This window comes from Xenopus laevis, chromosome 7L (genome assembly GCF_017654675.1).
Source record: "Xenopus laevis strain J_2021 chromosome 7L, Xenopus_laevis_v10.1, whole genome shotgun sequence".
Classification (NCBI taxonomy): Eukaryota; Metazoa; Chordata; class Amphibia; order Anura; family Pipidae; genus Xenopus; species Xenopus laevis.
Genome location: NC_054383.1, coordinates 8,773,461 through 8,796,150, shown reverse-complemented (window position 1 = coordinate 8,796,150; position 22,690 = coordinate 8,773,461). Strand labels below are relative to the sequence as shown.

The window sequence follows — 22,690 nt, the reverse complement described above, 5'->3', positions numbered from 1 at the left end:
AATCTGTCTAGAGGGACCCAGTGGGCAACTATTATGGGCCTGGACATCGTCATTGTAAGGTCAAACTATAAGAACAACGGCCAAAGTAGTGGGCAGAAGTTTTTCATCAGGCTACTATGCACTTGTGCAAGCTCAGCTTCATGGCCAAACAGACAGTATAGTTGGACCGAGAAGTACCCACAACCTTGTGCTGCCAGGAAAACACAGACTGCAACTTAGAACATGTAAAAGAGGCCCAAAATATAACCATCTCATTTGATTTAACTGCCAAAAGCCTTTATTTCTTTTTTTGTTAAAAAACATAAAACAGTGTATGGGCAGAAAGCTTCATTTCCAGCACCGCAATCTGTCTGACGTACAAACCATGTCATCCCCAGCCTGCAGGAAAGATGATCCTCATCCCCAGATCATAATATTATTATTAATTCCCTAATTTAGCAAGATTACAGAAGCATCAAGCCAAGTGGCTGAAAAGTGCCGTCTCTGTTTATTGTGGCTCGTCACTGAGAGTACATTTACAATCCTTGCACGCTGGGTGGCCTGGGGGGAGGGTATAGGCAGGAGCTTTGCTTTTTCTGTACTACATCGTGTTACACTGGAGCTGTTGCTTGTTCAACTGAAATCAGCGCTGCCAGAGTATGTGCCTTGTATCCAGGGTAAATACCTGCTCCGAGCTTGCTGGGAAAAGGCGACCAATTGTCATGGGACACACCAGAAATATCACAAATATTGTCTTTATACATATGATCAGGCCAATTACGGGGAGATTTGGGGGTGAGAGCTTATTTGTTCCCTGGGTACCCCTGGAACTATATCAGGGTTACTGTTACCCCAATGTTTCTATATATCTGTAACATTGTTATGAGCTAAGGGGGCCCAGTCTGAAGGCCAATAGGGGGAGATTTGGGGTGAGTGTTTTATTTGTGCCCTGGGTACCCCTGGAACTATATCAGGGTGACTGTTACCCCAATGTTTCTATATATCTGTAATCTTGTTATGAGCTAAGGGGGCCCAGTCTGAAGGCCAGTTAGGGGGAGATTTGGGGTGAGTGTTTATTTGTGCCCTGGGTACCCCATGAACTATAGCAGGGTGACACCCCAATGTTTCTAGATATCTGTAACCTTGTTATGAGCTAAGGGGGCCCAGTCTGAAGGTCAGTTAGGGGGAGATTTGGGGTGAGTGCTTATTTGTGCACTGGGCACCCCTGGAACTATAGCAGGTTGACACCCCAATGTTTCTATATATATCTGTAACCTTGTTATGAGTTAAGGGGGCCCAGCCTGAAGGCTAGTTAGGGGGAGATTTGGGGTGAGTGTTTATTTGTGCCCTGGGTACCCCATGAACTATAGCAGGGTGACACCCCAATGTTTCTAGATATCTGTAACCTTGTTATGAGCTAAGGGGGCCCAGTCTGAAGGTCAGTTAGGGGGAGATTTGGGGTGAGTGCTTATTTGTGCCCTGGGTACCCCTGGAACTATAGCAGGGTGACTGTTTACCCAATGTTTCTTGGGTACCTTGTTATAATTTAAGGGGCTCAGTCTGAAGGCCAATTAGGGGGATATTTGGGGTGATTACTTATGTGTGCCCCTGGAACCCCCGTACTGATAGTGAAAACAAAGATGATGTAAGAATGAGACATCCCAGTTACCTATCTTCAGTTTTTGTTGCATTGCAACTCCCATCAACCGCCAAGAGTCTTCAGCTGCCTGTCGATAATGGGAACTGTTTTCCAATCACAGCAGGAGGTGTACCCCACAGTGGTTAAGCAGAGCGCTACCCGCAGGCCAAATAGTCTGAGATGTAACCGCTAAACTCTGTGATTTTTGTCACAAGTCCAAGCAGAGCAATGAACACATTCAGTAAAATGCCGTTTAAATACTTTCAGATGTATCAGGATCCGATAATTGAGCCGATTTTACAATAAATTACATTCATTAAGGTCTGTATTTGTTCAGCGAGACTTCTGTTCCACCTAATGTCTAATAAAGCAAACAAACCATGGAGAAGCCAAATAACAATCTTCCCCACATTCCTCTAGTCCTGTTTTTGCAGCGAGAGCAAAGCCCCCGATTGTACAATGTAGACCCTGTCTGGCCTATAGCACAGCTGCTTTACAGGTGGAGATGCCTGGGTTGAGATACCCTCTGTGCGGCTGATATTTAATAAGCAGCTCCCCAACAGAACTACACTTCCCTTTTTGTATTTAGAAGAATTGTTCTGCAGGAAGGAAGACCGAACGCCTATGATTGTAACACGCTGATTGTGGCCTTATGCCATTTAAACCAGTTGCTGGTGGCAACCTATGGAAAATAATTAGGACCACAGTATGGGGTTTATCTTGACATGGGGTAGCTTTATGGTCATAAACATGTATTATTATGCTTTATTTATATAGCACCAACCATCCCTGACCCAGCGGAGCTCACATTCTAAGGTTCCTATCATATTTGCCCAAACTAGGGGCAGTTTTAACAGAAGCCAATTGAATTGTCTGTGTATTTTTGGAGTGTAGAAGGAAACAGGGGTACCCATAGGAAACCCATGCAGACATACAATGTGCTTGTGCTTGCAGATAGTACCCTGGCTGGAACCTTGGAAAAGCAAAGAATCAATGAACCACTGTACTGCTTATTAGAGACCTGCAGCGGATTGGGTAACCATGAAATACCTGCAAAGCAGTCAGGTTTCGGGTAGAAAGTTCCCAATTAACCAACCAGTCCTGGGTATCTGGTTCAGCTGTGGGTCTAGCTCTCCAATCCTTGCCAACCTAGCAATTTTTTCCTGTACCTTTCTGATCTGCTTTCAAAGCTCACAAAGTCACTTCCAGTCAACTGTGATGTCACTTCCGGTGTAGCGGGTTCCTGGGTTGGGTGGTGAGTTAACTCTCATGGGTGTAGGTTGGGGTATAGTGGATAGAGGGATGCTGGGTGTAGGTAGGATTACAGGCACAACCGGACCCATGCAGGATTTTATTGCTTCTGGAGGAATGGGTGAATTTATTCGCCAGGCATGGATTTGCGGCAAATTTTCTACACTTCACCGACCACTAGGGATGTAGCGAACTGCCGAGTATGTGTTCGCGAACGCCGTTCGCGAACACCGGCAAAAAATGCGAACAGTTCGCGAACAGTTCGCGAACTTCGAACATCCGAAAATCGTTCGATTCAAACGATCGAAGGATTTTAATCGTTCGATCGAACGATTTTCGTTCGAATCGAACGATCGAAGCCATTCGATCGCATGATTTCATTCAATCCAATGGCTTCGATCGTTCGATTCGAACGAAAATCGTTCGATTTTAGCGATCGAATGGTCGAATGGTCGAACGATTTTGACGCGAACACCTATTGGCGAACGTCGCGCGACGTTCGCGAACTTGCGGCGGACGCAAACAGTCGAAGTTCGTGCGAACTAGTTCGCCGGCGAACAGTTCGCTACATCCCTACCGACCACAAATGTTTTTGTAAAACTGCTGCAAAAATTTGCCATGGAAAAATTTGCTGCGACAAAAAAATTGTTGCATGTCAAAATTGTTATGCGCATAAAAATTGTTGCGTGTTAGATGATTTGGACGCCTGTTGACTTTAATGCATTTGGACAGAAGAGTCGCACATATAAAAATTGACGCTTGCGTCAAAATTGTCATGCATCAAAATAATTTTGACACCCATTGCTTCAATGCATATCTCAAATGTTTCGGTGTTTCGCAAATTTTTCCAGAGTTTTACAAATTTTTCCAGAGTTTCACAAATTTTTCACAGTTTTGCGAATTTTTCCAGAGTTTCGTGAACGGGACAAATTCACTAGTTATTGGGTCAGGGACTGCTCATTGATTAACAACCTTTGTCTTTTTTTAGTATTATCCACATATTTCAGTCTCTGCTGTCAGTGTTTTTTGGTGGTGCCCAAATGAGCCAGTTCATTGTCTCTAATCCAAAATGGTTAGTTCCCTAAATAAAGAATTGGAAATAGGATACAACATTTTCACACCGTTGCATTTGTAGCTCATTTATTTTCTTGGTGTATTGGGTTTCATTAAAGAAAAATAGAATTCTACAGAAAATGCATCACCTTGGAGAAGAACAGACATCTCTGTATACAATATATGCCAGTCTGGCCAGTGTCCAATTAACATACAATAAACAAGTTGCAGTTTTACGGTTCCAAGGTAATGGATCTGAGTAAATCTCAAGAATGTATCCAGATGGAGGAAAACTTATTCTCATATTGTCCATAACACACACTCATATAATAACTTCCCTAGGCGGCCATGTTATCTGCATTATTGTATTGGTGTAGGGGTCGCCTAATTAGGCCTTGTCTCCTTGCACCATAATGCTGAGACAAGAAGACTAGTCTCTATAATTCCCCTATGGTCATTCAAACTGGTCAGCGCTAAAGAAAGTCACCTCTATACAGACTAGTATCTACCATAGTGGGTAAGGTGATACCCATGTGTTCCCAAGTATTTGCCCTTCAGCTTCTGTCTAACCACAAGGTTCAATTTAACTCAGAATTAACTTACTTCTATCACCTTTGGTTGCTACATTATTGGTTCAGACCTGCCTTCAGGAATCCTGGATGCAACGAAATAGTTGGGATTGCCCTCCCCTCATCCCTCATTGGCAGTCAGATTTTGCCTTGCCTGCCAAAAATGAAAAAAGGTGTTCAGGCCTCCCCATGCTTAAATATATCAGGTCCCCCTGCAGCAGCCCCTTTGCCTGTTGACTACCTGTGCACATGTGTGATGGGACAGTCATTTTCCCTTAGGGGTCTCAACTCTAACCCAAGGCTTTATTTCTATATAAACATTCCATCAAGACTGAAAGAAGATCCCCCCAGCAGCATGAGAAGGGGTCCTTTATTATATTGGCAGCCTATTTAGAAAATCCCCTCCCAAGGAATACGGCAATGACCAGGTGTTAAAAGGCCAGTAAGGGTGTTGGGGCCGTTGGTTGTGTTCAAAAATTGTGTTGAATCCCTTCCTAGCAACAACAAGGGTGAGCAGAAATAATTACCAATCAGTCAGTAGTGGGATGCCAAATCAACTTAATTTAGATCAGCATCTGTCAGACTTATTTGGGTCAAGCTGACCTTTGAGGTCCAACATCTGGAGAGGGTCCTCCCTTAGATAATAACAAGGCTGCAAACATAGGGAGACATTGCTGAATTGGGCATTCAAACATAGCTCCAAGACATCAAGGATCACTTATTCCAGGGAACCCCAACCTTTTTTCCCCATGAGCCACATTCAGTTGTAAAAAGAGTCAGGGAACAACATAAGCATGAAAAAAGTTCTAATTGGCTATTGATAGCTCCCGTGTGGACTGGCATCCTACAGAAGACTCTATTTGGCAGTACATCTGGTTTTTATACAATAAAAACTTGCCTCCAAGCCTGGAATTCAAAAATAATCACCTGCTTTGAGGCCACTGGGAGCAACATCCAAGGGTTGGTGAGCAACATGTTGCTTGTGAGCAACTGGTTGGGGATCACTGACTTATACAGGAGAGGGAATAGGCATTCTCCTCAAATCACTCCCTAACTCAAATAGGGTTGCCACCTGTCTGAATTTCACCCGGACAGCCCGGTTTTTGGAAGTAAATGTGCACAGGACATTGAAGTCATCATCAGTCCTGCCCCTATGACACGCAGCCCATCCCCTATGTCACCGGCCTGCCCCCCCCAATGTCACAAACCTGCCCCCCCAAACCTGCAGTTGGCCCACCCCCTGCCCATTTGCTCCAAACAAAAAAAGGGGAACCCTAAACTCAACTTCATGCTGGACTTCTCCAACCACTAGCTCTCAGCACACTAGGGGCCCAGATCACAATTTGCGAACCATTTATTTAGATTGACCTGTTAGGGCTTTGTTACTATACTCAGCTGGAGGGTCTATGAAAGGTTCATTAAGCTTTACTCACGGTGCAGCTATGTATCAATATTGATACATCTGGTTGATAACACAGGAATGTTCTTGGGTCTAATCCCCCATATTTCTACAAGCTTGGAGTAAAATGACAGCCTTGCAAACAACATTCCTTTTGATCAGTCCAATAGCTATTGTACGACTTCTGAAAGGGAAGACCCCCAAGTATTTCCTTTTCCAGGATGTAGGAGTCAAATTGAAATCACAACCTGCGCTCGAGGCCCTTTTCTGACTTGCCAGGGAAAGAGAGACGTCACTTTTTGCTGCTTTTTTTTTTTTGTTCCAATTCTCTGGTGCAACAGTGAGAGATCAAATGACTGCAGGAACTTTACCCAAACGGAAATATCTTCTCTATTGAGGGTGCAGGACATGGGTTTTTTTTGTTCCCATTGTGTATTTTTTTTTCCCCCTGCGACTACAGCCTCAGATAATCTATGAGACAGCTTGAGCTGGAAGCTAGAGAGGACAAAAGCCTCGAGACACAGGAGGAGAAAGGGAGAGTGTCCTGTCTTGCATGGTCAGCTGCTAACAAAAGCCAAGAGCATCTTCACTTCCTAAGCACTGAAAAGAGAATCACTCTAGGTCTTTTCCTCTTCAGGCAGCAACTGCTCTTTTACATCACTCACTGGCTGGCTGAGCATGCTGGGAGATAAAGTTTGGCAACAGCTAGGAGGCTACATTTCGAATGCCATGGCTACACCATCATTATTTGATTTTAATTGTGATGGACTACTTTTTAAAAAGGAGTATTGATATAAAAACGTAAAATAGATGCCCTAGGGGCCCTTAAGGCTGTAGGGTCCATTGGACTTAAAGAGACCAGCAATTTACATTACAATGGTATTTATATTTAAAGGGGATCCCCACCCAAAAACTATTATCTGTCTAATGAAGCAACAACGTCATTCACAGCTACTTTCTAATATACATTCGTAACAATGTTCGGTGCTTTGAAGGTGTGTAAATGTAATGGGTAGTGAAAGCAATTGCTGTCTGGCTGTTTATAGTCTTTGCACTGCTGATCCTGACTCCAGAAACAGCTGAATAACAGACTTAGAGGAGATCTGACTAAGAGTCGGAACCATGGCACATGAAAAGGGACAAATACTCCTTCCAATAGAAGCATAGCAAGCTTGTAATCAATGTATATTGGAAAGGTGATTCTAATTCCATTGTCATTCTTTATGCAAGAAATAATTTTTAGGCAGAGTTGCCCTTTAATGAGTAGGTACAACAGTAGCAGTGGCGTAACTAGATGTTACTGGGCCCCACAGCAAATTCATTTTAGGGCCCCAAACATATCCAGAGCTTGTCCTGTTCTACCAATAGATATTGAAATTGATCATTATTTGGGGCTCATGGGACCCCCTATACCTCGTGAGACCCCCTGCTTCCTGGGTCTGCTTCCTGTAGGGGAACTATAGCGAAAATGAAAATTTAATATAAGCTTCATCATACTGAAATAAGAAGTTTTCTAAATATAATCAGTTAAAAAAAAACTGTACCATTTCTGAAAAAGTTTATATTCACTATTCCTCCATCAGCATTTGTTTCTCTTCATTCTGTCTTCATGCAGCAGTTGGGTGTCAGATATTCATTGACAGTTAGATCCAATATATCTTATAGGAGGGCTCCTTTTGCCTAGAAGATGTATTAGAGCTCACTCTATTAAACTCATCAGACATCATGTCTCTCTACATGCAGGATTTGTGCAAAAGGCAGTTATTTTGTTAGATTTTGTTTTTACTGGAATCAGTTATATGAGTGAGCTCTAATTCATCTGCTAGGAAAGGAGCCCCCCTATAAGATATATTGGATCTAACTGTCAATGAATATCTGACACCCAACTGCTGCATGAAGAGAGAATGAAGAGAAACCGATGCTGAGAGAGGAATAGTGAAGATAAACTTGATTATTTCAGAAATGATGCAGAATATTTAATTGATTGTATTTACAAAGTTTCTTATTTCGTTATGATGAAGCTTATATTCATTTTTCCATTTTCACGATAGTTCCCCTTTAAGCCCCTGAACATTAGCAGTACAGTCTGTGCTGCAATCTCACCCTACAATAGATCTTTAACGGACGCCCAAAATAGATTATTCAGTTAAACTGACAGAACATGTATTTGCGTATTGTACGTGTAAAATGGTCTGAAGCAGAAGTCCTGTATTTTTTGCATTTCTCGACGCTGCTGCGTGCGGCCATCTCTCCTGTTCTATTCTGAACAAAGCCCCGCCCACCCCATTGTATTCAATGAAGCTTTGTCTATCAGAATGAATATTGATCAACAGGGGAGCTCTTCTGTTATCAACTGGGGTAAAAGGAATGATCATTCAGATCATAGGTCCAGCTGCTGAAAATCAAGGGCCGAAGTTAGGGGTAGGCAAGGTTGACGTGTGCCTTGGGTGCAGTTAATTGGGGGGAGATGGGAACAGGGAGTTGTGGGCCAAGCAGTTATTGTAGGGGGGTGTTGTGAGTGAGTGCATGGGGGGAGGTAGGGTACTAGGCCAAGTAGTATTTGCCTTGGGCACCAACACAACTTGGCCCATCTCAGTTGGGACCCCCCAACGTGACAGCTCTTAACAATCAGGATAGTGTTAACAACTATATAAAAATGGGACTGGTAAATAGTTCATGAGTTTAGGGCTTTTTTCATATTTTAGCGTCACTGTCCCTTTAATACAACTTACATTGTATCGTCCATATTCTGCACCGTGTAGTTCATCATCAAATCCCATGTGCCGTGGCTGCTCCGTCCCTGGGCCCGGGCTGACGTTCCATTACTTTTGCTTTGTCTGAGCCTTTAATGAGATCTAAGTTGGGAGGCAGATAATTGATTGACTTTAGAATTAGCCCTTATGTTAGATTAAGCTTCAAAGGGCTTTATTATCTGTTCAGTAATTACTATCATTACTGCTTCACTTCCAACACACACGTTATATATTGGCCGCGGTCTCGGCAAACGCTTTTCTGCTCTACCAATGAATTATTAGCATTTGCCTCTGATTCTTACAGGTATGTGACTCCTAGTCTGTGGCTTCGGTTTTGAAAACAGATACAGGTATGGGATCCGTTATCCAGAAACCCGTTATCCAGAAAGCTCCAAATTATGGAAAGGCCTTCTACCATAGACTCCATTTTATCTAAATTATTTAAAAACGATTTCCTTTTTCTCTGTAATAATAAAACAACACTTTGTACTTGATCCCAATTAAGATATAATGAATCCTTATTGGAGGCAAGTAAGACTATTGGGTTTATTAAATATTTAAATTATTTTCTAGTAGACTTAAGGGGTTATTTACTAAACTCTGAATGCAAAAATTGGTGATTTGTTTTTATAAAATCGGTCTTTTAAAAAATCACAAATTTTTTGGAATTTATTAAACCCAGAGGATGGAAAAGTCAGAATCTGAAAATCCGGCATCTCAGACCTGTCGAGGTTGCATATAAGTCAATGGGAGAAGTCCCAATTATTTTTTGATTTGAGCTGGGTTTCGTGCAATACCCCAAAGTTTTTGGGTGAAAATTCCAAAAAAAATCGTGAAAATCGGATGAAAAAATCTGAAAAAATCGTGAAAATCGGATTTTTCACGCAAAACAAATTTTCATGAAAATGTAATAAAAAAGCGTCAAAAACTGAGCGGAAATATTGAGATAAATTCAGACTTTGATAAATAACCCCTTTAAAGTAGGAAGATCCAAATTGCAGAAAGATCCCTTATCTGGAAAACCGCAGGTCCTGAGCATTCTGGATACCAGGTCCCATACCATTGTTATAAGTAATAACTCTAAAGCACACATATAGGCCCAGTTATAGGGGAGTGTAGACCCCACTTAAGTGTAGGTTGACATGGTTGGGTATAAGGGGTCCTACTTTGTAACATAGGGTTTACTTATCCTTTAATTAAAAAATGTTTTGATTTTGCTCAGTTTCTAGTCCCAGGATAACATGTCTTGATACCTCATGGAAAGAGAAATAAGTTTAGAAATGTTTTATTTCAATTAAAAATACAGACATACTAGACATAAACTCTACATAATATAATATATATATATATATTTATATATAAAAAGGGAAGAGCGTGTCGGAATGTACAAGGCGGCAGGTTACAATAGAGACATTGTCTATACACAGATATTTACAGGTATTCGTCTCCTTTACGTATTTACAACACAGTAATTTACTGTAATTAGCGGTAATGGGAAGTTCCTCTAAGAAACAAGTTCTGCAGCTCCGGGTCCAGGGAAGACCAGAGCACTTCATGTAAACTGAGATAATAATAACATGCAGGTACGTCCAAAAGGCAGAGCAGCCAAAGTCTTCATTAGCTTAATTTAGAGAAGGTCCTTCAGGCTCTGTAGGCCTCGCTTAGTGTCTCTGGCAAGTGTGAAGTCTCGACGTCTTAGGGACAGTCGTAAATTCTCCTTTTTGTAACCGGCAAGAGAGTCCGGCACCGCAGTGACAACGCTGGAAAATCTCTAGCCCGTGAGAGCCTTTTCTCCTGTGCTTGGTGCAAACTTGGCCTTCCTCAAGGACCGGCTTACAGATCTTTGACCAGAAGTGACGGGCACAACATAGACCTGGCGCACAGTCAGTTGATCGGAGGCAGACATCCCCATCACGACCTTTAGGGTAGAAGAGAAAAAAGATAAACATGAGTATATGGATATCAAAAGATACTGTATGCTGGTCAATATAGGGAAAAATGTACCCCTACTGTAAATTAAAAGGATATTAGAAGTCACTGGGGGGGTTGTTTTGTGACCATATAAAGGCACAAGGCTGCAGGCTGAGTTATACAGGGAACTCTGAGTATCACTCATGTATTATAAGGGATAATGTACCCCCTACTGTAAATTATAAGGATATTAGAAGTCACTGGGGGGTTGTTCTGTGACCATATAAAGGCACAAGGCTGCAGGCTGAGTTATACAGGGAACTCTGAGTATCACTCGTGTATTTTAAGGGATAATGTACCCCCTACTGTAAATGATAAGGATATTAGAAGTCACTGAGGGGTTGTTCTGTGACCATATAAAGGCACAAGGCTGCAGGCTGAGTTATACAGGGAACTCTGAGTATCACTCATGTATTATAAGGGATAATGTACCCCCTACTGTAAATAATAAGGATATTAGAAGTCACTGAGGGGTTGTTCTGTGACCATATAAAGGCACAAGGCTGCCGGCTGAGTTATACAGGGAACTCTGAGTATCACTCATGTATTATAAGGGATAATGTACCCCCTACTGTAAATGATAAGGATATGAGGAGTCTTATAGCATAGTACATAAGCTGAGTATTTTGTACTGCTAATATCACCATGTTTTACATGGGTACACATGGATCTTAGAGAAGGGGTACATGGGTCTTTTTACTACTACTGATATCACTATCCACCATTTATAAGGATTTATTTTTCAGGTTTTCACGGATCTTGTGTATTAAGTAGCCGAATGCTTCCAATACTGGGGATATTTGTATTAAACCCCCTTTTATAAGAAATAACCCTTGTACACAGACCCAGCATTCTACAGAAGTGTATCAGCCAATAGGCCTTACCTTTAAAGGGCTGCATTCCAGAAGGGGACGTGGTTAATTTGGAATGAGTATCCATTGTTGCATGATTGGCATTGTTATTATTATAGTTTTCCAGAATGGTTTCTTCCAGGTATCCCTGGTGTTGGAAGCGTTCTTGATCTTGCTCCACGGGGACACAAATTCCTAAAGGGAAAGTAAATGGTGGAGAATTTAGATGTGTACTCACATTTCACAGTGCAACCCCCCCCCCTCCAAGCCACAAAGAGGTGATAGCAAAGAGCCTGTTACCATAATGCAATCACCTGCAGCCCTTTAAATGATGCAGAAGAAGGAGACAGTGTGAATTAGTGATGCACTAGTGAGCCCCATGGAGCGCACAAACAATAGGTGACCTACATTCTCAGCAGGACAGGCAAAGCCAACCTTAAATTGGGGAGGCCAGGGGCCGTTACCGATTGTAATGTTAAACCCAACCTCTGGATTTCACTGTTTTGGAGAAAAACCTCATGTTGCCCAACATATTCATCAATTAAAGGAGGCAACGTCATTAGATTTTAAATGGGCTGCTTTTGATGTCAATTAGCGAGGCATTACTTTCAATGGGCGAGAGGAGATAGAGGTTGCGGACACATCACGTCCCTTTTCATGTCGCTTATAAACAAATGCCGTTATGTAATGATGCGGGAGGGCTACTGGTTAATTGGGCTCACGGGCGGAAAGACACTTTTGCACTTGCAGGATCCCTTTGATCCGAATGTGACAGTTGCTTAAAGTCGCAATTTCACCTTGCACTTTAGTAGCAGCATTTAAAGATCTAGCTATACTGACACACGGGGTCTGCATTGCTCCAGATCACTTAGTTACCCTTTAAAGGCAGTTTAACTGGACGCATGGCATATCCATTGTTGTGCATGAAGAGTCACAGAAGAAGCCAAAAGCATGAGACGGATTGCAGTTGGTCTTGTTTACGGTATCATTCAAAAGCTTATTATCTGTTATGTTACCATAGCAATACTTCCACTGGCACTGAGTGGGCACAGTACAAAATGTCATTATGGTCTGTCTGTTTATTGCTAACGAATAACATTCTAATGTTCAGTAAATGGGGAAAATCCTTGGGCTGCAGTGGGATTTTAATAGATAAAATTGCCTTGTTGTGAATTATAGGCTTGGGCGAATTTGACCCGTTTCGTTTCGCCAAAAATTCACGCGCATCATTTCTTTTTTTGATGCGCAACACCATACAAGTCTATGGGCGTCATTTCCGAGATGATACAAGGCGAAAAAAATCGCCCATCCTTAAAATTAACATATCACAGAATCAATCAGCGATACCTTCATCCTGCCTCCTCACCCCCTGCCTGTGTCAGTGGTAGAATTTGCCCAGAGCTGCTTCTTACCGTTGCTACAGTAGTTGCCCGTGCAGCACATGGCGTCCCTCAGGCAGCGCTTTCTGCGTTTCCGACAGGCCAAGCAGACCAACGAGTTGCCGTTTCTGGAACTGTGGCAGAACTCATCCAGGGCACAGTCGTCATCTTCTGTGCAACTGTAGAGCTGAGGGACACAAGAGGAACAGGGACTTTAGGGTGGGGGATATCAGAATGGGTGCAGCTGTAATATAACAGATGTGTATAGGAAATACTGCAAGAAAGGGGAACTAATCACTACTAGAGTTTTATGGCTGGACGGTGTGGGGGAATGACAGAAAAGCTATAAGGGGAAAAAAAGGACAGGATGAGGTCACAGAATAATATAGGGAAATGACAGAATGTGCGATAATGATAACACAATACAGGGGAGCTGATACAAAATGATACACAGAGAAATGACCAATCACAGATCACAGGAAAGGAATTCACACGAGGATACAGGGAATTGACCAATATTATGGAAATCATAAACTATAATGACAGAATATTTTAGGGAATCGTGGAATTAATAAAAAAAGGCCAATGATAAATGGAAATCACAGGGAAATGACAAAAATGCTGCAGGGTGATACAGAACAATATAGGGCCAATCACAGAATGACAGAGGGAGATGACAGAATGATGTAGGAAAAACCACAGAATGCTTTTCTGCCACCACTTGTGAGCCAATCAGTTGAGCTGACAGCCCTTGTATCACTAGAGCAGCTTTCCCTGCACTGAGATCTCCCCTTCTGGCTTCTACCGTTTAAGGGTTAAATAACAGCTGTCATTTGTATTCCTACATGTTAACAGCCAGTGCCTGCTGTGTTGCCCCCCACTGCCCAACAAATATATTTAATAAGGTAACGTTAGACAGAAACTGCAACATAGAGATGATAGAGAGAGAGAGAGAGGGACAGATGATAGAGAGAGAGAGAGAGAGAGAGAGAGAGAGAGAGAGAGAGAGAGAGAGAGAGAGAGATGATAGATATATAAGAGAGAGAGAGAGTGATTGATAGATAGATAGATAGAGAGAGAGAGAGAGAGAGAGAGAGAGAGAGAGAGAGAGAGAGATAGTAGAGAGAGAGAGAGAGAGAGAGAGAGAGAGAGAGAGAGAGAGAGATGATAGATATATAATAGAGAGAGAGAGAAAGAGAGAGAGAGAGAGAGAGAGAGAGAGAGAGAGAGAGAACGAGAAAGAGATGATAGATTTATAAGACAGAGAGAGAGAGAGAGAGAGAGAGAGAGAGAGAGAGAGAGAGAGAGAGAGATGATAGATAGATAGATAGATAGATAGATAGATAGATAGATAGATAGATAGATAGATAGATAGATAGATAGATAGATAGAGACTAAAACCAGTCATTCCCAAAGACAATACAGAATTGTTCAATTGCAGAATACGCATTTGACAACGTTTCAGGCGCATTGAAGCGTCATCTAAACTCTAGCCATAAAACACCTACATCCAACTATTTAAAAGTGTTTTTTTCCCTAATTAGAAGAATAAGAATAACCCCATTCTTGCAGCCTAAGAGGAGAGAAGCAGCTGCGGCCAGACCTTAAGCTGAGTGGAGCGGACACTTACCGGGTAGGTATCCAGAGGTTGGTACTTATTGGCAATGTCATATAAGGAGTCCGGACTGACGCTGACAGGGTAGTAGCCAATGGGCTGACCTGCTGGTGCCGCCGGCACGTTCTTGATGGAGTTGGAGTTGGAGTTGGTCATCATGACAAAGCCAAGTGTCCCATCCAAGATAAAAGCCCAAAAGACAAAAAGAGGCGCCAGGAACATCTTGCTGCCCATTAACCAGTAATCACAAGTGCAGTGATGATGAGAATTCACAAGTCCTCCGAGATAAGTCCCTTTGGGCTCTGACTGCTGCGCTCTGAGCTGAGTCTGGAGAAGCCCCGGGCGCGCACCGGTATTTATAGCGCTGGGTTTGTTTGCGCTCACGCCCCTCCGCTCTCAACAACAAAAGCCAAGGAATTGGGATTTCAAAGCCCTGCGATTTATGACGCTCCGGCAAAGCCTAAATCACAGGGCAGACTGGCAGCCAGGGATTTCACAATAATTGTAATTATCAATTAATTATTTTTCTTTTTTTTTCTTTTTGCTTTGCAAGATCACACAGGGCTCCGTGCAGAAAAGAATTGCGAAATCAATAAGGATAAACGAGGGAAAGCCTTCATATTATCTCATCTTAGGCTGCATGATAGTGAATTAATATTGCTGCACATACAGCTGTCTGTAACTGGGATAGATCGCAAGCTCTGTGTCCCACTAGTGCCAGTTACAGCCAGAGCTGCTCTGCTGGGGCTAAATACAGACCCAACTTCTTTAACTGCTCTGCCTCACATAATTCTTTGTTTCACAGCTGATTTATTGTTTAAATACGTGGTTAAAAAGTATAAAATAATATTTTAAACATTAATATATTTAAAATACTGCAGTAGTTTGGTATACGACTTGGAGTAATGGTCTTTGAAACCATACAGAGTAGTGAATACTGACATGACTCTTTAGGGGGTCAAAATAAGGTCCTTTGCTGGGGGGCCACACTAAGCTGTAGTTGTGATTTGGAGCAGACAGGGTATAGTAGGATTTTATGGAAGATTACTTACAGGAGAGCAATATGGTGGCAATAGGACAAGCTCTTATCAGTAGGACAGCAATATAGAAAATTGGTGGTAATAGGGCAAGATAACAGCAATATGGCAAGAAGATGGCAGTAGGGCAAGATAGTGGCAGTAGGGCAAGATGATAGCAGTATGGTGGCAGTAGGGCAAGATAGTGGCAATAGGGTAAGATGGGAGCAATATGGCAATATGGCAAGAAGGCTGCAGTAGGGCAAGATGGCAGTAGGGAAATATAGTGGCAATATGGTAAAATGACAGCAATATGGCAAGAAGGTGGCAGTAGGGAAAGATGGCAATAGGGCAAGATAGTGGCAATAGGACAAAATAGCAGCAATAGGGCATGATGATAGCAATATGGCAAGAGGTGGCATTAGGGCAATATGGTGGCAGTAGGGCAAGATAGGGCAGTTGGGTAAGATGGGAGCAATATGGCAAGCTAATAGCAATATGGCAAGAAGGTGGCAGTAGGGCAAGTTAGTGGCAGTAGGGCAAGATGATAGCAGTATGGTTGCAGTAGGGCAAGATAGTGGCAATAGAGTTTATTGGTGGCAGTAGGGCAAGATAGTGGCAATTGGGCATGATGATAGCAACATGGCAAGAAGGTGGCAGTAGGGCAAAATGGTGGCAGTAGGGCAAGATAATGGCAATAGGGTTTGTTGGTGGCAGTAGGGAAAGATGACAAAAGAAGGGCAAGATAGGAGGAGAATGGTACGATGGTTATAATGAGAGGCACAATGTGAATGGTGTATAATCTCTGAAAAGAACTGCAGAATATGGCAGCACTATGTAGTGTAGAATTTTAAAAGATCAAGAGGAAGCACATTTTTGGCCTCATAAATCAAAAAAAAGGGTGTCTGGACCAGAAAAGTATTTTGGATCATCAAATATTGATTATATTAGCCAAGATCAATCAGTTGCTGCATTGAACAAAAGGTGTCAGGTTCTGTGTCACCCCCTTCTAACAGCCCAATACAGACACTGGCCAAGTGATAATGTGTCACCGGTCTCCACCGGGGATCAGGTTGTGGTGTTTTTAGAAAGTACTATTTTCTTACATCTTGATCGGTTGCTCCAATAAATAAATACAAGTGCATACCATGGCACAGATCCATTTCTTCCAGTGAATTGTTGATGATAAGTGTGTGTATGGGGTTATTTGTCAGTGGAAGACTTGATATATAAAGCAAATGTTTAACATATGTGTTGCCAGTTTTATACAACTACAAGGGGGGTCTGAAATGGTCCAATTTGTTGAGAATAAAGATTTGTGGTCATCTGTAGGGGGCGATGCAGGCTTCCAGTCTCTGAGCCCCAACAAAGCAGCTCAAGACAATGGACCTATGTCTATTAGTTATCTTTTGTAATAAACTATTATTTCTGTTTTTGTATCATCTCCAGATCAGGGCATCACCATTCACAAGACCTGCAGAAATCTTCTTAATCAATGATTAATACTCCTTTCTATCTGAAGACGTATTTGGGTATTGGCGCTTATTCTGCATTACTGAGACTTTGTGGCTATGTCTCCTATTTCTAACCAAGATAAGGAATGTCTCATCGCTGGCTGAGCATCCTGGGAAATGTAGTCCTTAACAGGGTCCTGCATTAATGATTTATAGAGAAGCATTCAGATAGGTGAGTTAGAATGCAGGTGCCAGGGGAAAGAAACCCACTGGTGTATCACCTTTACTATATTCTAGGCAGCCAGTCTCACAGTGGCTCTTTATTCATGGCTTTACTGAAACCCTTGTAATGTCATCATTGTGACCCCTAGTGGTTGGTCCTGGTAATATTCCTGGCACAGAGTGATGAAAAATTGCGGTCATTAGTGAAGGAATGTCTTTAACTGTTTCATCACCAGAAACAATTCCACAAGATAATAAGCACACAGATGTAGTTTCCCCTTTTAATTCTAAAATTCAATATCGTGTCAGGTATCTCACGTGTCTCAGTGTGTTTTCTTATTGGCGAGCGGCCTTTTTAGATTAAAGCTGTGCTACTCGTGGCCCTTCAGCTTCAAAATCAAAAGCTAACAAATGACTTACAGATAAATCCTTTTCAGAACTAGGAACTTTTTTTATTCATGTTGCTGCCTCAAAAAAAGTGCAATTTATTATTTGACCCATAGCTCATAACAAGGTTACAGATATATAGAAACATTGGGGTGTCACCCTGCTATAGTTCCAGGGGTACCCAGGGTACAAATAAGCTCTCACCCCAAATCTCTCCCTAATTGGCTTTCAGACTGGGTCCCAGTAGCTCATAACAAGGTTACAGATATATAGAAACATTGGGGTAACAGTCATCCGGCTATAGTTCCAGGGGTACCCAGGGAACAAATAAGCACTCACCCCAAATCTCCCCCTAACTGACCTTCAGACTGGGCTCCCTTAGCTCATAACAAGGTTACAGATATATAGAAACATTGGGGTAACAGTCACCCTGCTATAGTTCCAGGGGTACCCAGGGCACAAATAAGCACTCACCCCAAATCTCCTCCTAACTGGCCTTCAGACTGGGCCCCCTTAGCTCATAACAAGGTTACAGATATATAGAAACATTGGGGTGTCACCCTGCTATAGTTCCAGGGGTACCCAGGGTACAAATAATCACTCACCCCAAATCTCCCCCTAACTGGCCTTCAGACTGGGCCCCCTTAGCTCATAACAAGGTTACAGATATATAGAAACATTGGGATAACAGTCACTCTGCTATAGTTCCAGGGGTACCCAGGGCTGATACTTAAATGCACTTTATTGGGCCAAGAACCGCCAATAGAGGCAGTGCCTCACATTTCCCACTGAAGTAAATAGGAGGCGACAGGGGAATAAACCCAGTCTAAAATTTTAAATAACATTTTGGTGGGGAATTGTCCTGTTTATTCGGGCCGAGAATTCGGGTCAGGGCAGGGCAGTTTCATATTGAGAGAGTTCTAGGAGGAAGGTCCTGTGATAATTAAAGGAAAATAGGGGCCACATAGCTAAGAACCGTGTCTCCATTTAATGCGTATAGGACACAAACAAACACAGAGATGCTCCTATTTATCAGAGGCTGCTGCCGGGGTTATTATTATTCTGTGCAACAAGAAGGCATGTATTTCCACACTTCAAAAAGCTGCCCTGCCGAATTTTTGGCATTCTCTGTCTATAACCTCAAATTTGAGTCATTAGCCAGGCACCGAGTTTTCCCGATGCGAGGCCCAGATAACCATTCATGTTTCCCTTATTAGAGCTCTCTCTCCTGCACAATAGCTGTGTGTCACCTACAAAGTGCAGCGTGGGTTCATACATCAAACACGAGCCTCCTCCGTGTTACTGGACTCACAACGATGAACCTTATGCAAACAGACAAGGACACGTGTGTCAGCCCATGTGTCATATCTTTAGGCAACATTACACAAGAAAGAAAAATAAGGAAGTTCCACCCTAAAATTTTTGGGCATAATGAAAGAATATATAATTCTAAGCGACTTTCCACTGGTCACTGTTTTACTGTAACTTTGCTGATATTCGGTGGTGCTATCTGTCTGTTCTCTGCATTGCTGCTTCTGACTGCTGAAACAATGTAACAGATACAAAAAATACCCGGAAGAGAGTTTGGCTATATTGTTTCATGAGTCAGAACCGGAGAACAGAAAGGGATAAATATTGCTTTCAATAACAATTAAGTTTACAAAGGACTTGTATTAAAAACCTGCCAAACGGGCCTGAGAGCTGAGCTCTAATTCTTCCAGTGGGTCAGGTGCAACTGCTCCATGTATTGGCTCTAAGGGGTGTTATGTTTTACCTTATATGCAGACACTGATTTATGGAAAGGCCACAAAGTTGGGCCTAGGGTGGCAGGATTTTAGGGGCGGCATGTAACTCGAAGCACTTTGTACTTGCATGAAGGGGAGTGGTGGGGCGAAGATTGGTGCCAGGCCTAGGGGCAACAGCTCAAGAACTCATGCCTAGTGCATTGCTAAATGAGGCCGTATATATGAAGAAGGAAACTCTAAAGAAGGGAAATGCCATGGGTATGAAAGCTGGACAGACCTATAATTAGGTGTAAGCTCCATTGGGGCAGGGAAGGATGTGACTGATTTATTCTTCCCTGGAAAGTGTAGGAAATATATAAATAAGAGATACCAAAAAGACTAAATGTGCGTCAATACTGCCAGGCCTTCAGGTGCTACAGAAGGTTCTTCTTCATATATGGGGTCCTCTCTGGTTTTTATTGCTTTTTAAGGGCTTGTGGTTAGCCCTGGGGAGCCTTGGAAAAAATACCTTAGAACAGTGATCCGCAACCAGTGTCTGGGAACAACATGTTCCTCACCAGCCCCTTGGATGTTGCTCCCAGTGGCCTCAAAGCAGGTGCTTCATTTTGAATTCCAGGCTTGGAGGCACGTTTTGGTTGTATAAAAAAAACAGATGTACTGCCATATAGAGCCTCCTGTAGGCTACCAGTCTACATAGGATCTACCAAATAGCCAATCACAGCCCTTATTTGGCACCACCAGGAATTGAATGTGGCTCATGGATGAAAAAAGGTTTGGGGCCTCTGCCTTAGAGTAATGTGGCACTTTAGTTGGGTCCCTGGATATTGGATTTTTTGGCAAAGTAAATCCCTTAAGATCCATTGACGGGCACCTAGATTTAGAGGTGGCTTGCACGTGCCAGTGCTCAATCCATAAGGCTCATGGCACACAGGCAGAGAATAGGCCCCGCGTGCCATGAGCCTAAGGGTTTCAATCCCAACCCACTGAACTGAAAGAGAAGAGAGAATTCACTGCTCCTGCTGCTGCCCGGCCTTTGTTTTCCCAGCTCATGCGAGGCCTTTCAGTGGCTTAAATAAAGCTTATTTAAGGATCCCTTTGATGAACGCAGATCAAACAGCCCCGGGACCCCAGGTTTTAATCAGACATTAGCAAAGATGCCATTTTTACAAATAGACCCGTTTGCTTGACTTTTCTCAGTTTTCTTTTTGGTTGCACAGACATTGTGCTCAGCAAATTCATCTAGTTAAGAGGCCGAGTAATCCCCCACTTCTAAGGCTTCTGCCTCCCTAAATCCACTCACCCTGTAATAGCCGCTATTTCCTTACAATGTCATTGAGCAAACACACACGCTCCTAACTTCATTACTAAGCGGCGAGGAAGATAGGGACAGAAGTGCGGGGCTTTGAAGCCGGAATGCACAGAGATGCTGATAGGGACGGAGAGGAGCTCAACTTGATTGACAAGTGCCTTTTTTTTAACCTTGTCTAATATAAAACTTCACAACTTTTTTTCTCTGTCCAAAATTGGCTAAGGGTGCAATAAACTGAGCATCCAGGCCTGGACACAGAGTGAAAATGACACTGACCCCCTCACCAACTCTATGGAATTCATGCCAAATACTGGAAAAGAAACAAAAAAACATCCTTAATTACGTGTGCTTTTAACTAACCTATTGATTGTTGTATTGTTACTGTCATTATGTAAAGTGTGTTGAGTTCCTACTGGAAGAAAATAGCTGTATACACATCCATAGTAATCAAGACCCATGAAGAGACTGTCCTGCGCTTTATGAATAGTTTATTAATAAGTAATAATAATTCCCTAATATCAACAATAATACATGAGTGATACTCAGAGTTCCCTGTATAACTCAGCCTGCAGCCTTGTGCCTTTATATGGTCACAGAACAACCCCTCAGTGACTTCTAATATCCTTATCATTTACAGTAGGGGGTACATTATCCCTTATAATACATGAGTGATACTCAGAGTTCCCTGTATAACTCAGCCTGCAGCCTTGTGCCTTTATATGGTCACAGAACAACCCCTCAGTGACTTCTAATATCCTTATCATTTACAGTAGGGGGTACATTATCCCTTATAATACATGAGTGATACTCAGAGTTCCCTGTATAACTCAGCCTGCAGCCTTGTGCCTTTATATGGTCTAGGGATGCACCGAATCCACTTTTTTGGATTCGGCCGAACCCCCGAATCCTTTGTGAAAGATTCGGCCGAATACCGAACCGAATCCGAACCCTAATTTGCATATGCAAATTAGGGGTGGGAAGGGAAAACATTTTTTACTTCCTTGTTTTCTGACAAAAAGTCACGTGATTTCCCTCCCTGTCCCTAATTTGCATATGCAAATTAAGATTCGGATTCGGTTCGGCCAGGCAGAAGGATTCGGCCGAATCCTGCTGAAAAAGGCAGAATCCCGAACCGAATCCTGGATTCGGAGCATCCCTAATATGGTCACAGAACAACCCCTCAGTGACTTCTAATATCCTTATCATTTACAGTAGGAGGTACATTTTCCCTTATAATACATGAGTGATACTCAGAGTTCCCTGTATAACTCAGCCTGCAGCCTTGTGTCTTTATATGGTCACAGAACCCCTCAGTGACTTCTAATATCCTTATCATTTACAGTAGGGGGTACATTATCCCTTATAATACATGAGTGATACTCAGAGTTCCCTGTATAACTCAGCCTGCAGCCTTGTGTCTTTATATGGTCACAGAACAACCCCTCAGTGACTTCTAATATCCTTATCATTTACAGTAGGGGGTACATTATCCCTTATAATACATGAGTGATACTCAGAGTTCCCTGTATAACTCAGCTTTGTGCCTTTATATGGTCACAGAACTCCTCTGTGGCTTCAAACATCAGATGAGACATCAAATTTTAGAACTATTGTGTTTATTTTCAAGTTATGCAAAATGATGACATTGATCTCCTGCCTGTGTGAAGGCTCATAAGGTTATTTACAGCAGCTGACAGAGACATACACTTTAGAGAACTAAACTCATCTGGCAATTCTGTGAATGTTCTTGCAGAGGAACATGTGAATATCAGCTGTAGTGTAAACATCCCCCTTAACCAGTATGGAGCTGCACAGTAAATATTTTAAACACCTGATGTTTGCTAGCAACCCACCTGAAATCAGACTCCACAGAGGCTGTTGAATGTGGCTGCCATTGTATTTTCACACTCTCATACTTAATGAGGAACAAGGTGATGATGAATAATTAGCTGCTGAGTTACACACAAGGGTATGAGATGAGAATGAATCTTGTGTTACTTTCCATGTTCTAGCACCTAGCTCTTGTCCAAAATTGATTCATGTCTTGTTCTTTACATAGAAATAGAGTTTCTTCTCCAGTATGGCCTTTATTTCAGAC

At 42.5% G+C, this 22,690-nt stretch overlaps 1 protein-coding gene across 1 annotated transcript; it reads right to left on the bottom strand.

Moving 5' to 3' along the window:
- Positions 1–9,912: 9,912 nt before the first annotated feature.
- dkk1.L (dickkopf WNT signaling pathway inhibitor 1 L homeolog) lies at positions 9,913–14,797 on the bottom strand. Its single transcript, XM_018225073.2, has 4 exons — positions 14,475–14,797; positions 12,878–13,031; positions 11,499–11,660; positions 9,913–10,561 (listed from the first exon to the last, which is right to left on the bottom strand). The coding sequence occupies exons 1-4, from the start codon at positions 14,691–14,693 to the stop codon at positions 10,305–10,307; spliced, it is 792 nt and encodes a 263-aa protein (XP_018080562.1). The 5' UTR covers positions 14,694–14,797; the 3' UTR covers positions 9,913–10,304.
- Positions 14,798–22,690: the final 7,893 nt, after the last annotated feature.

What these genes read in the sequence shown, in the direction of transcription:
- dkk1.L (XM_018225073.2), bottom strand. Translation starts at nt 14,693, where the DNA reads ATGGGCAGCAAGATGTTCCTGGCGCCTCTTTTTGTCTTTTGGGCTTTT. An exon ending in GGGCAACTACTGTAGCAACG is followed by an intron (nt 11,661 to 12,877) that starts GTAAGAAGCAGC and finishes CTTTCCCTTTAG; the next exon opens with GAATTTGTGTCCCCGTGGAG. An exon ending in TGGAATGCAGCCCTTTAAAG is followed by an intron (nt 10,562 to 11,498) that starts GTAAGGCCTATT and finishes TCTACCCTAAAG; the next exon opens with GTCGTGATGGGGATGTCTGC.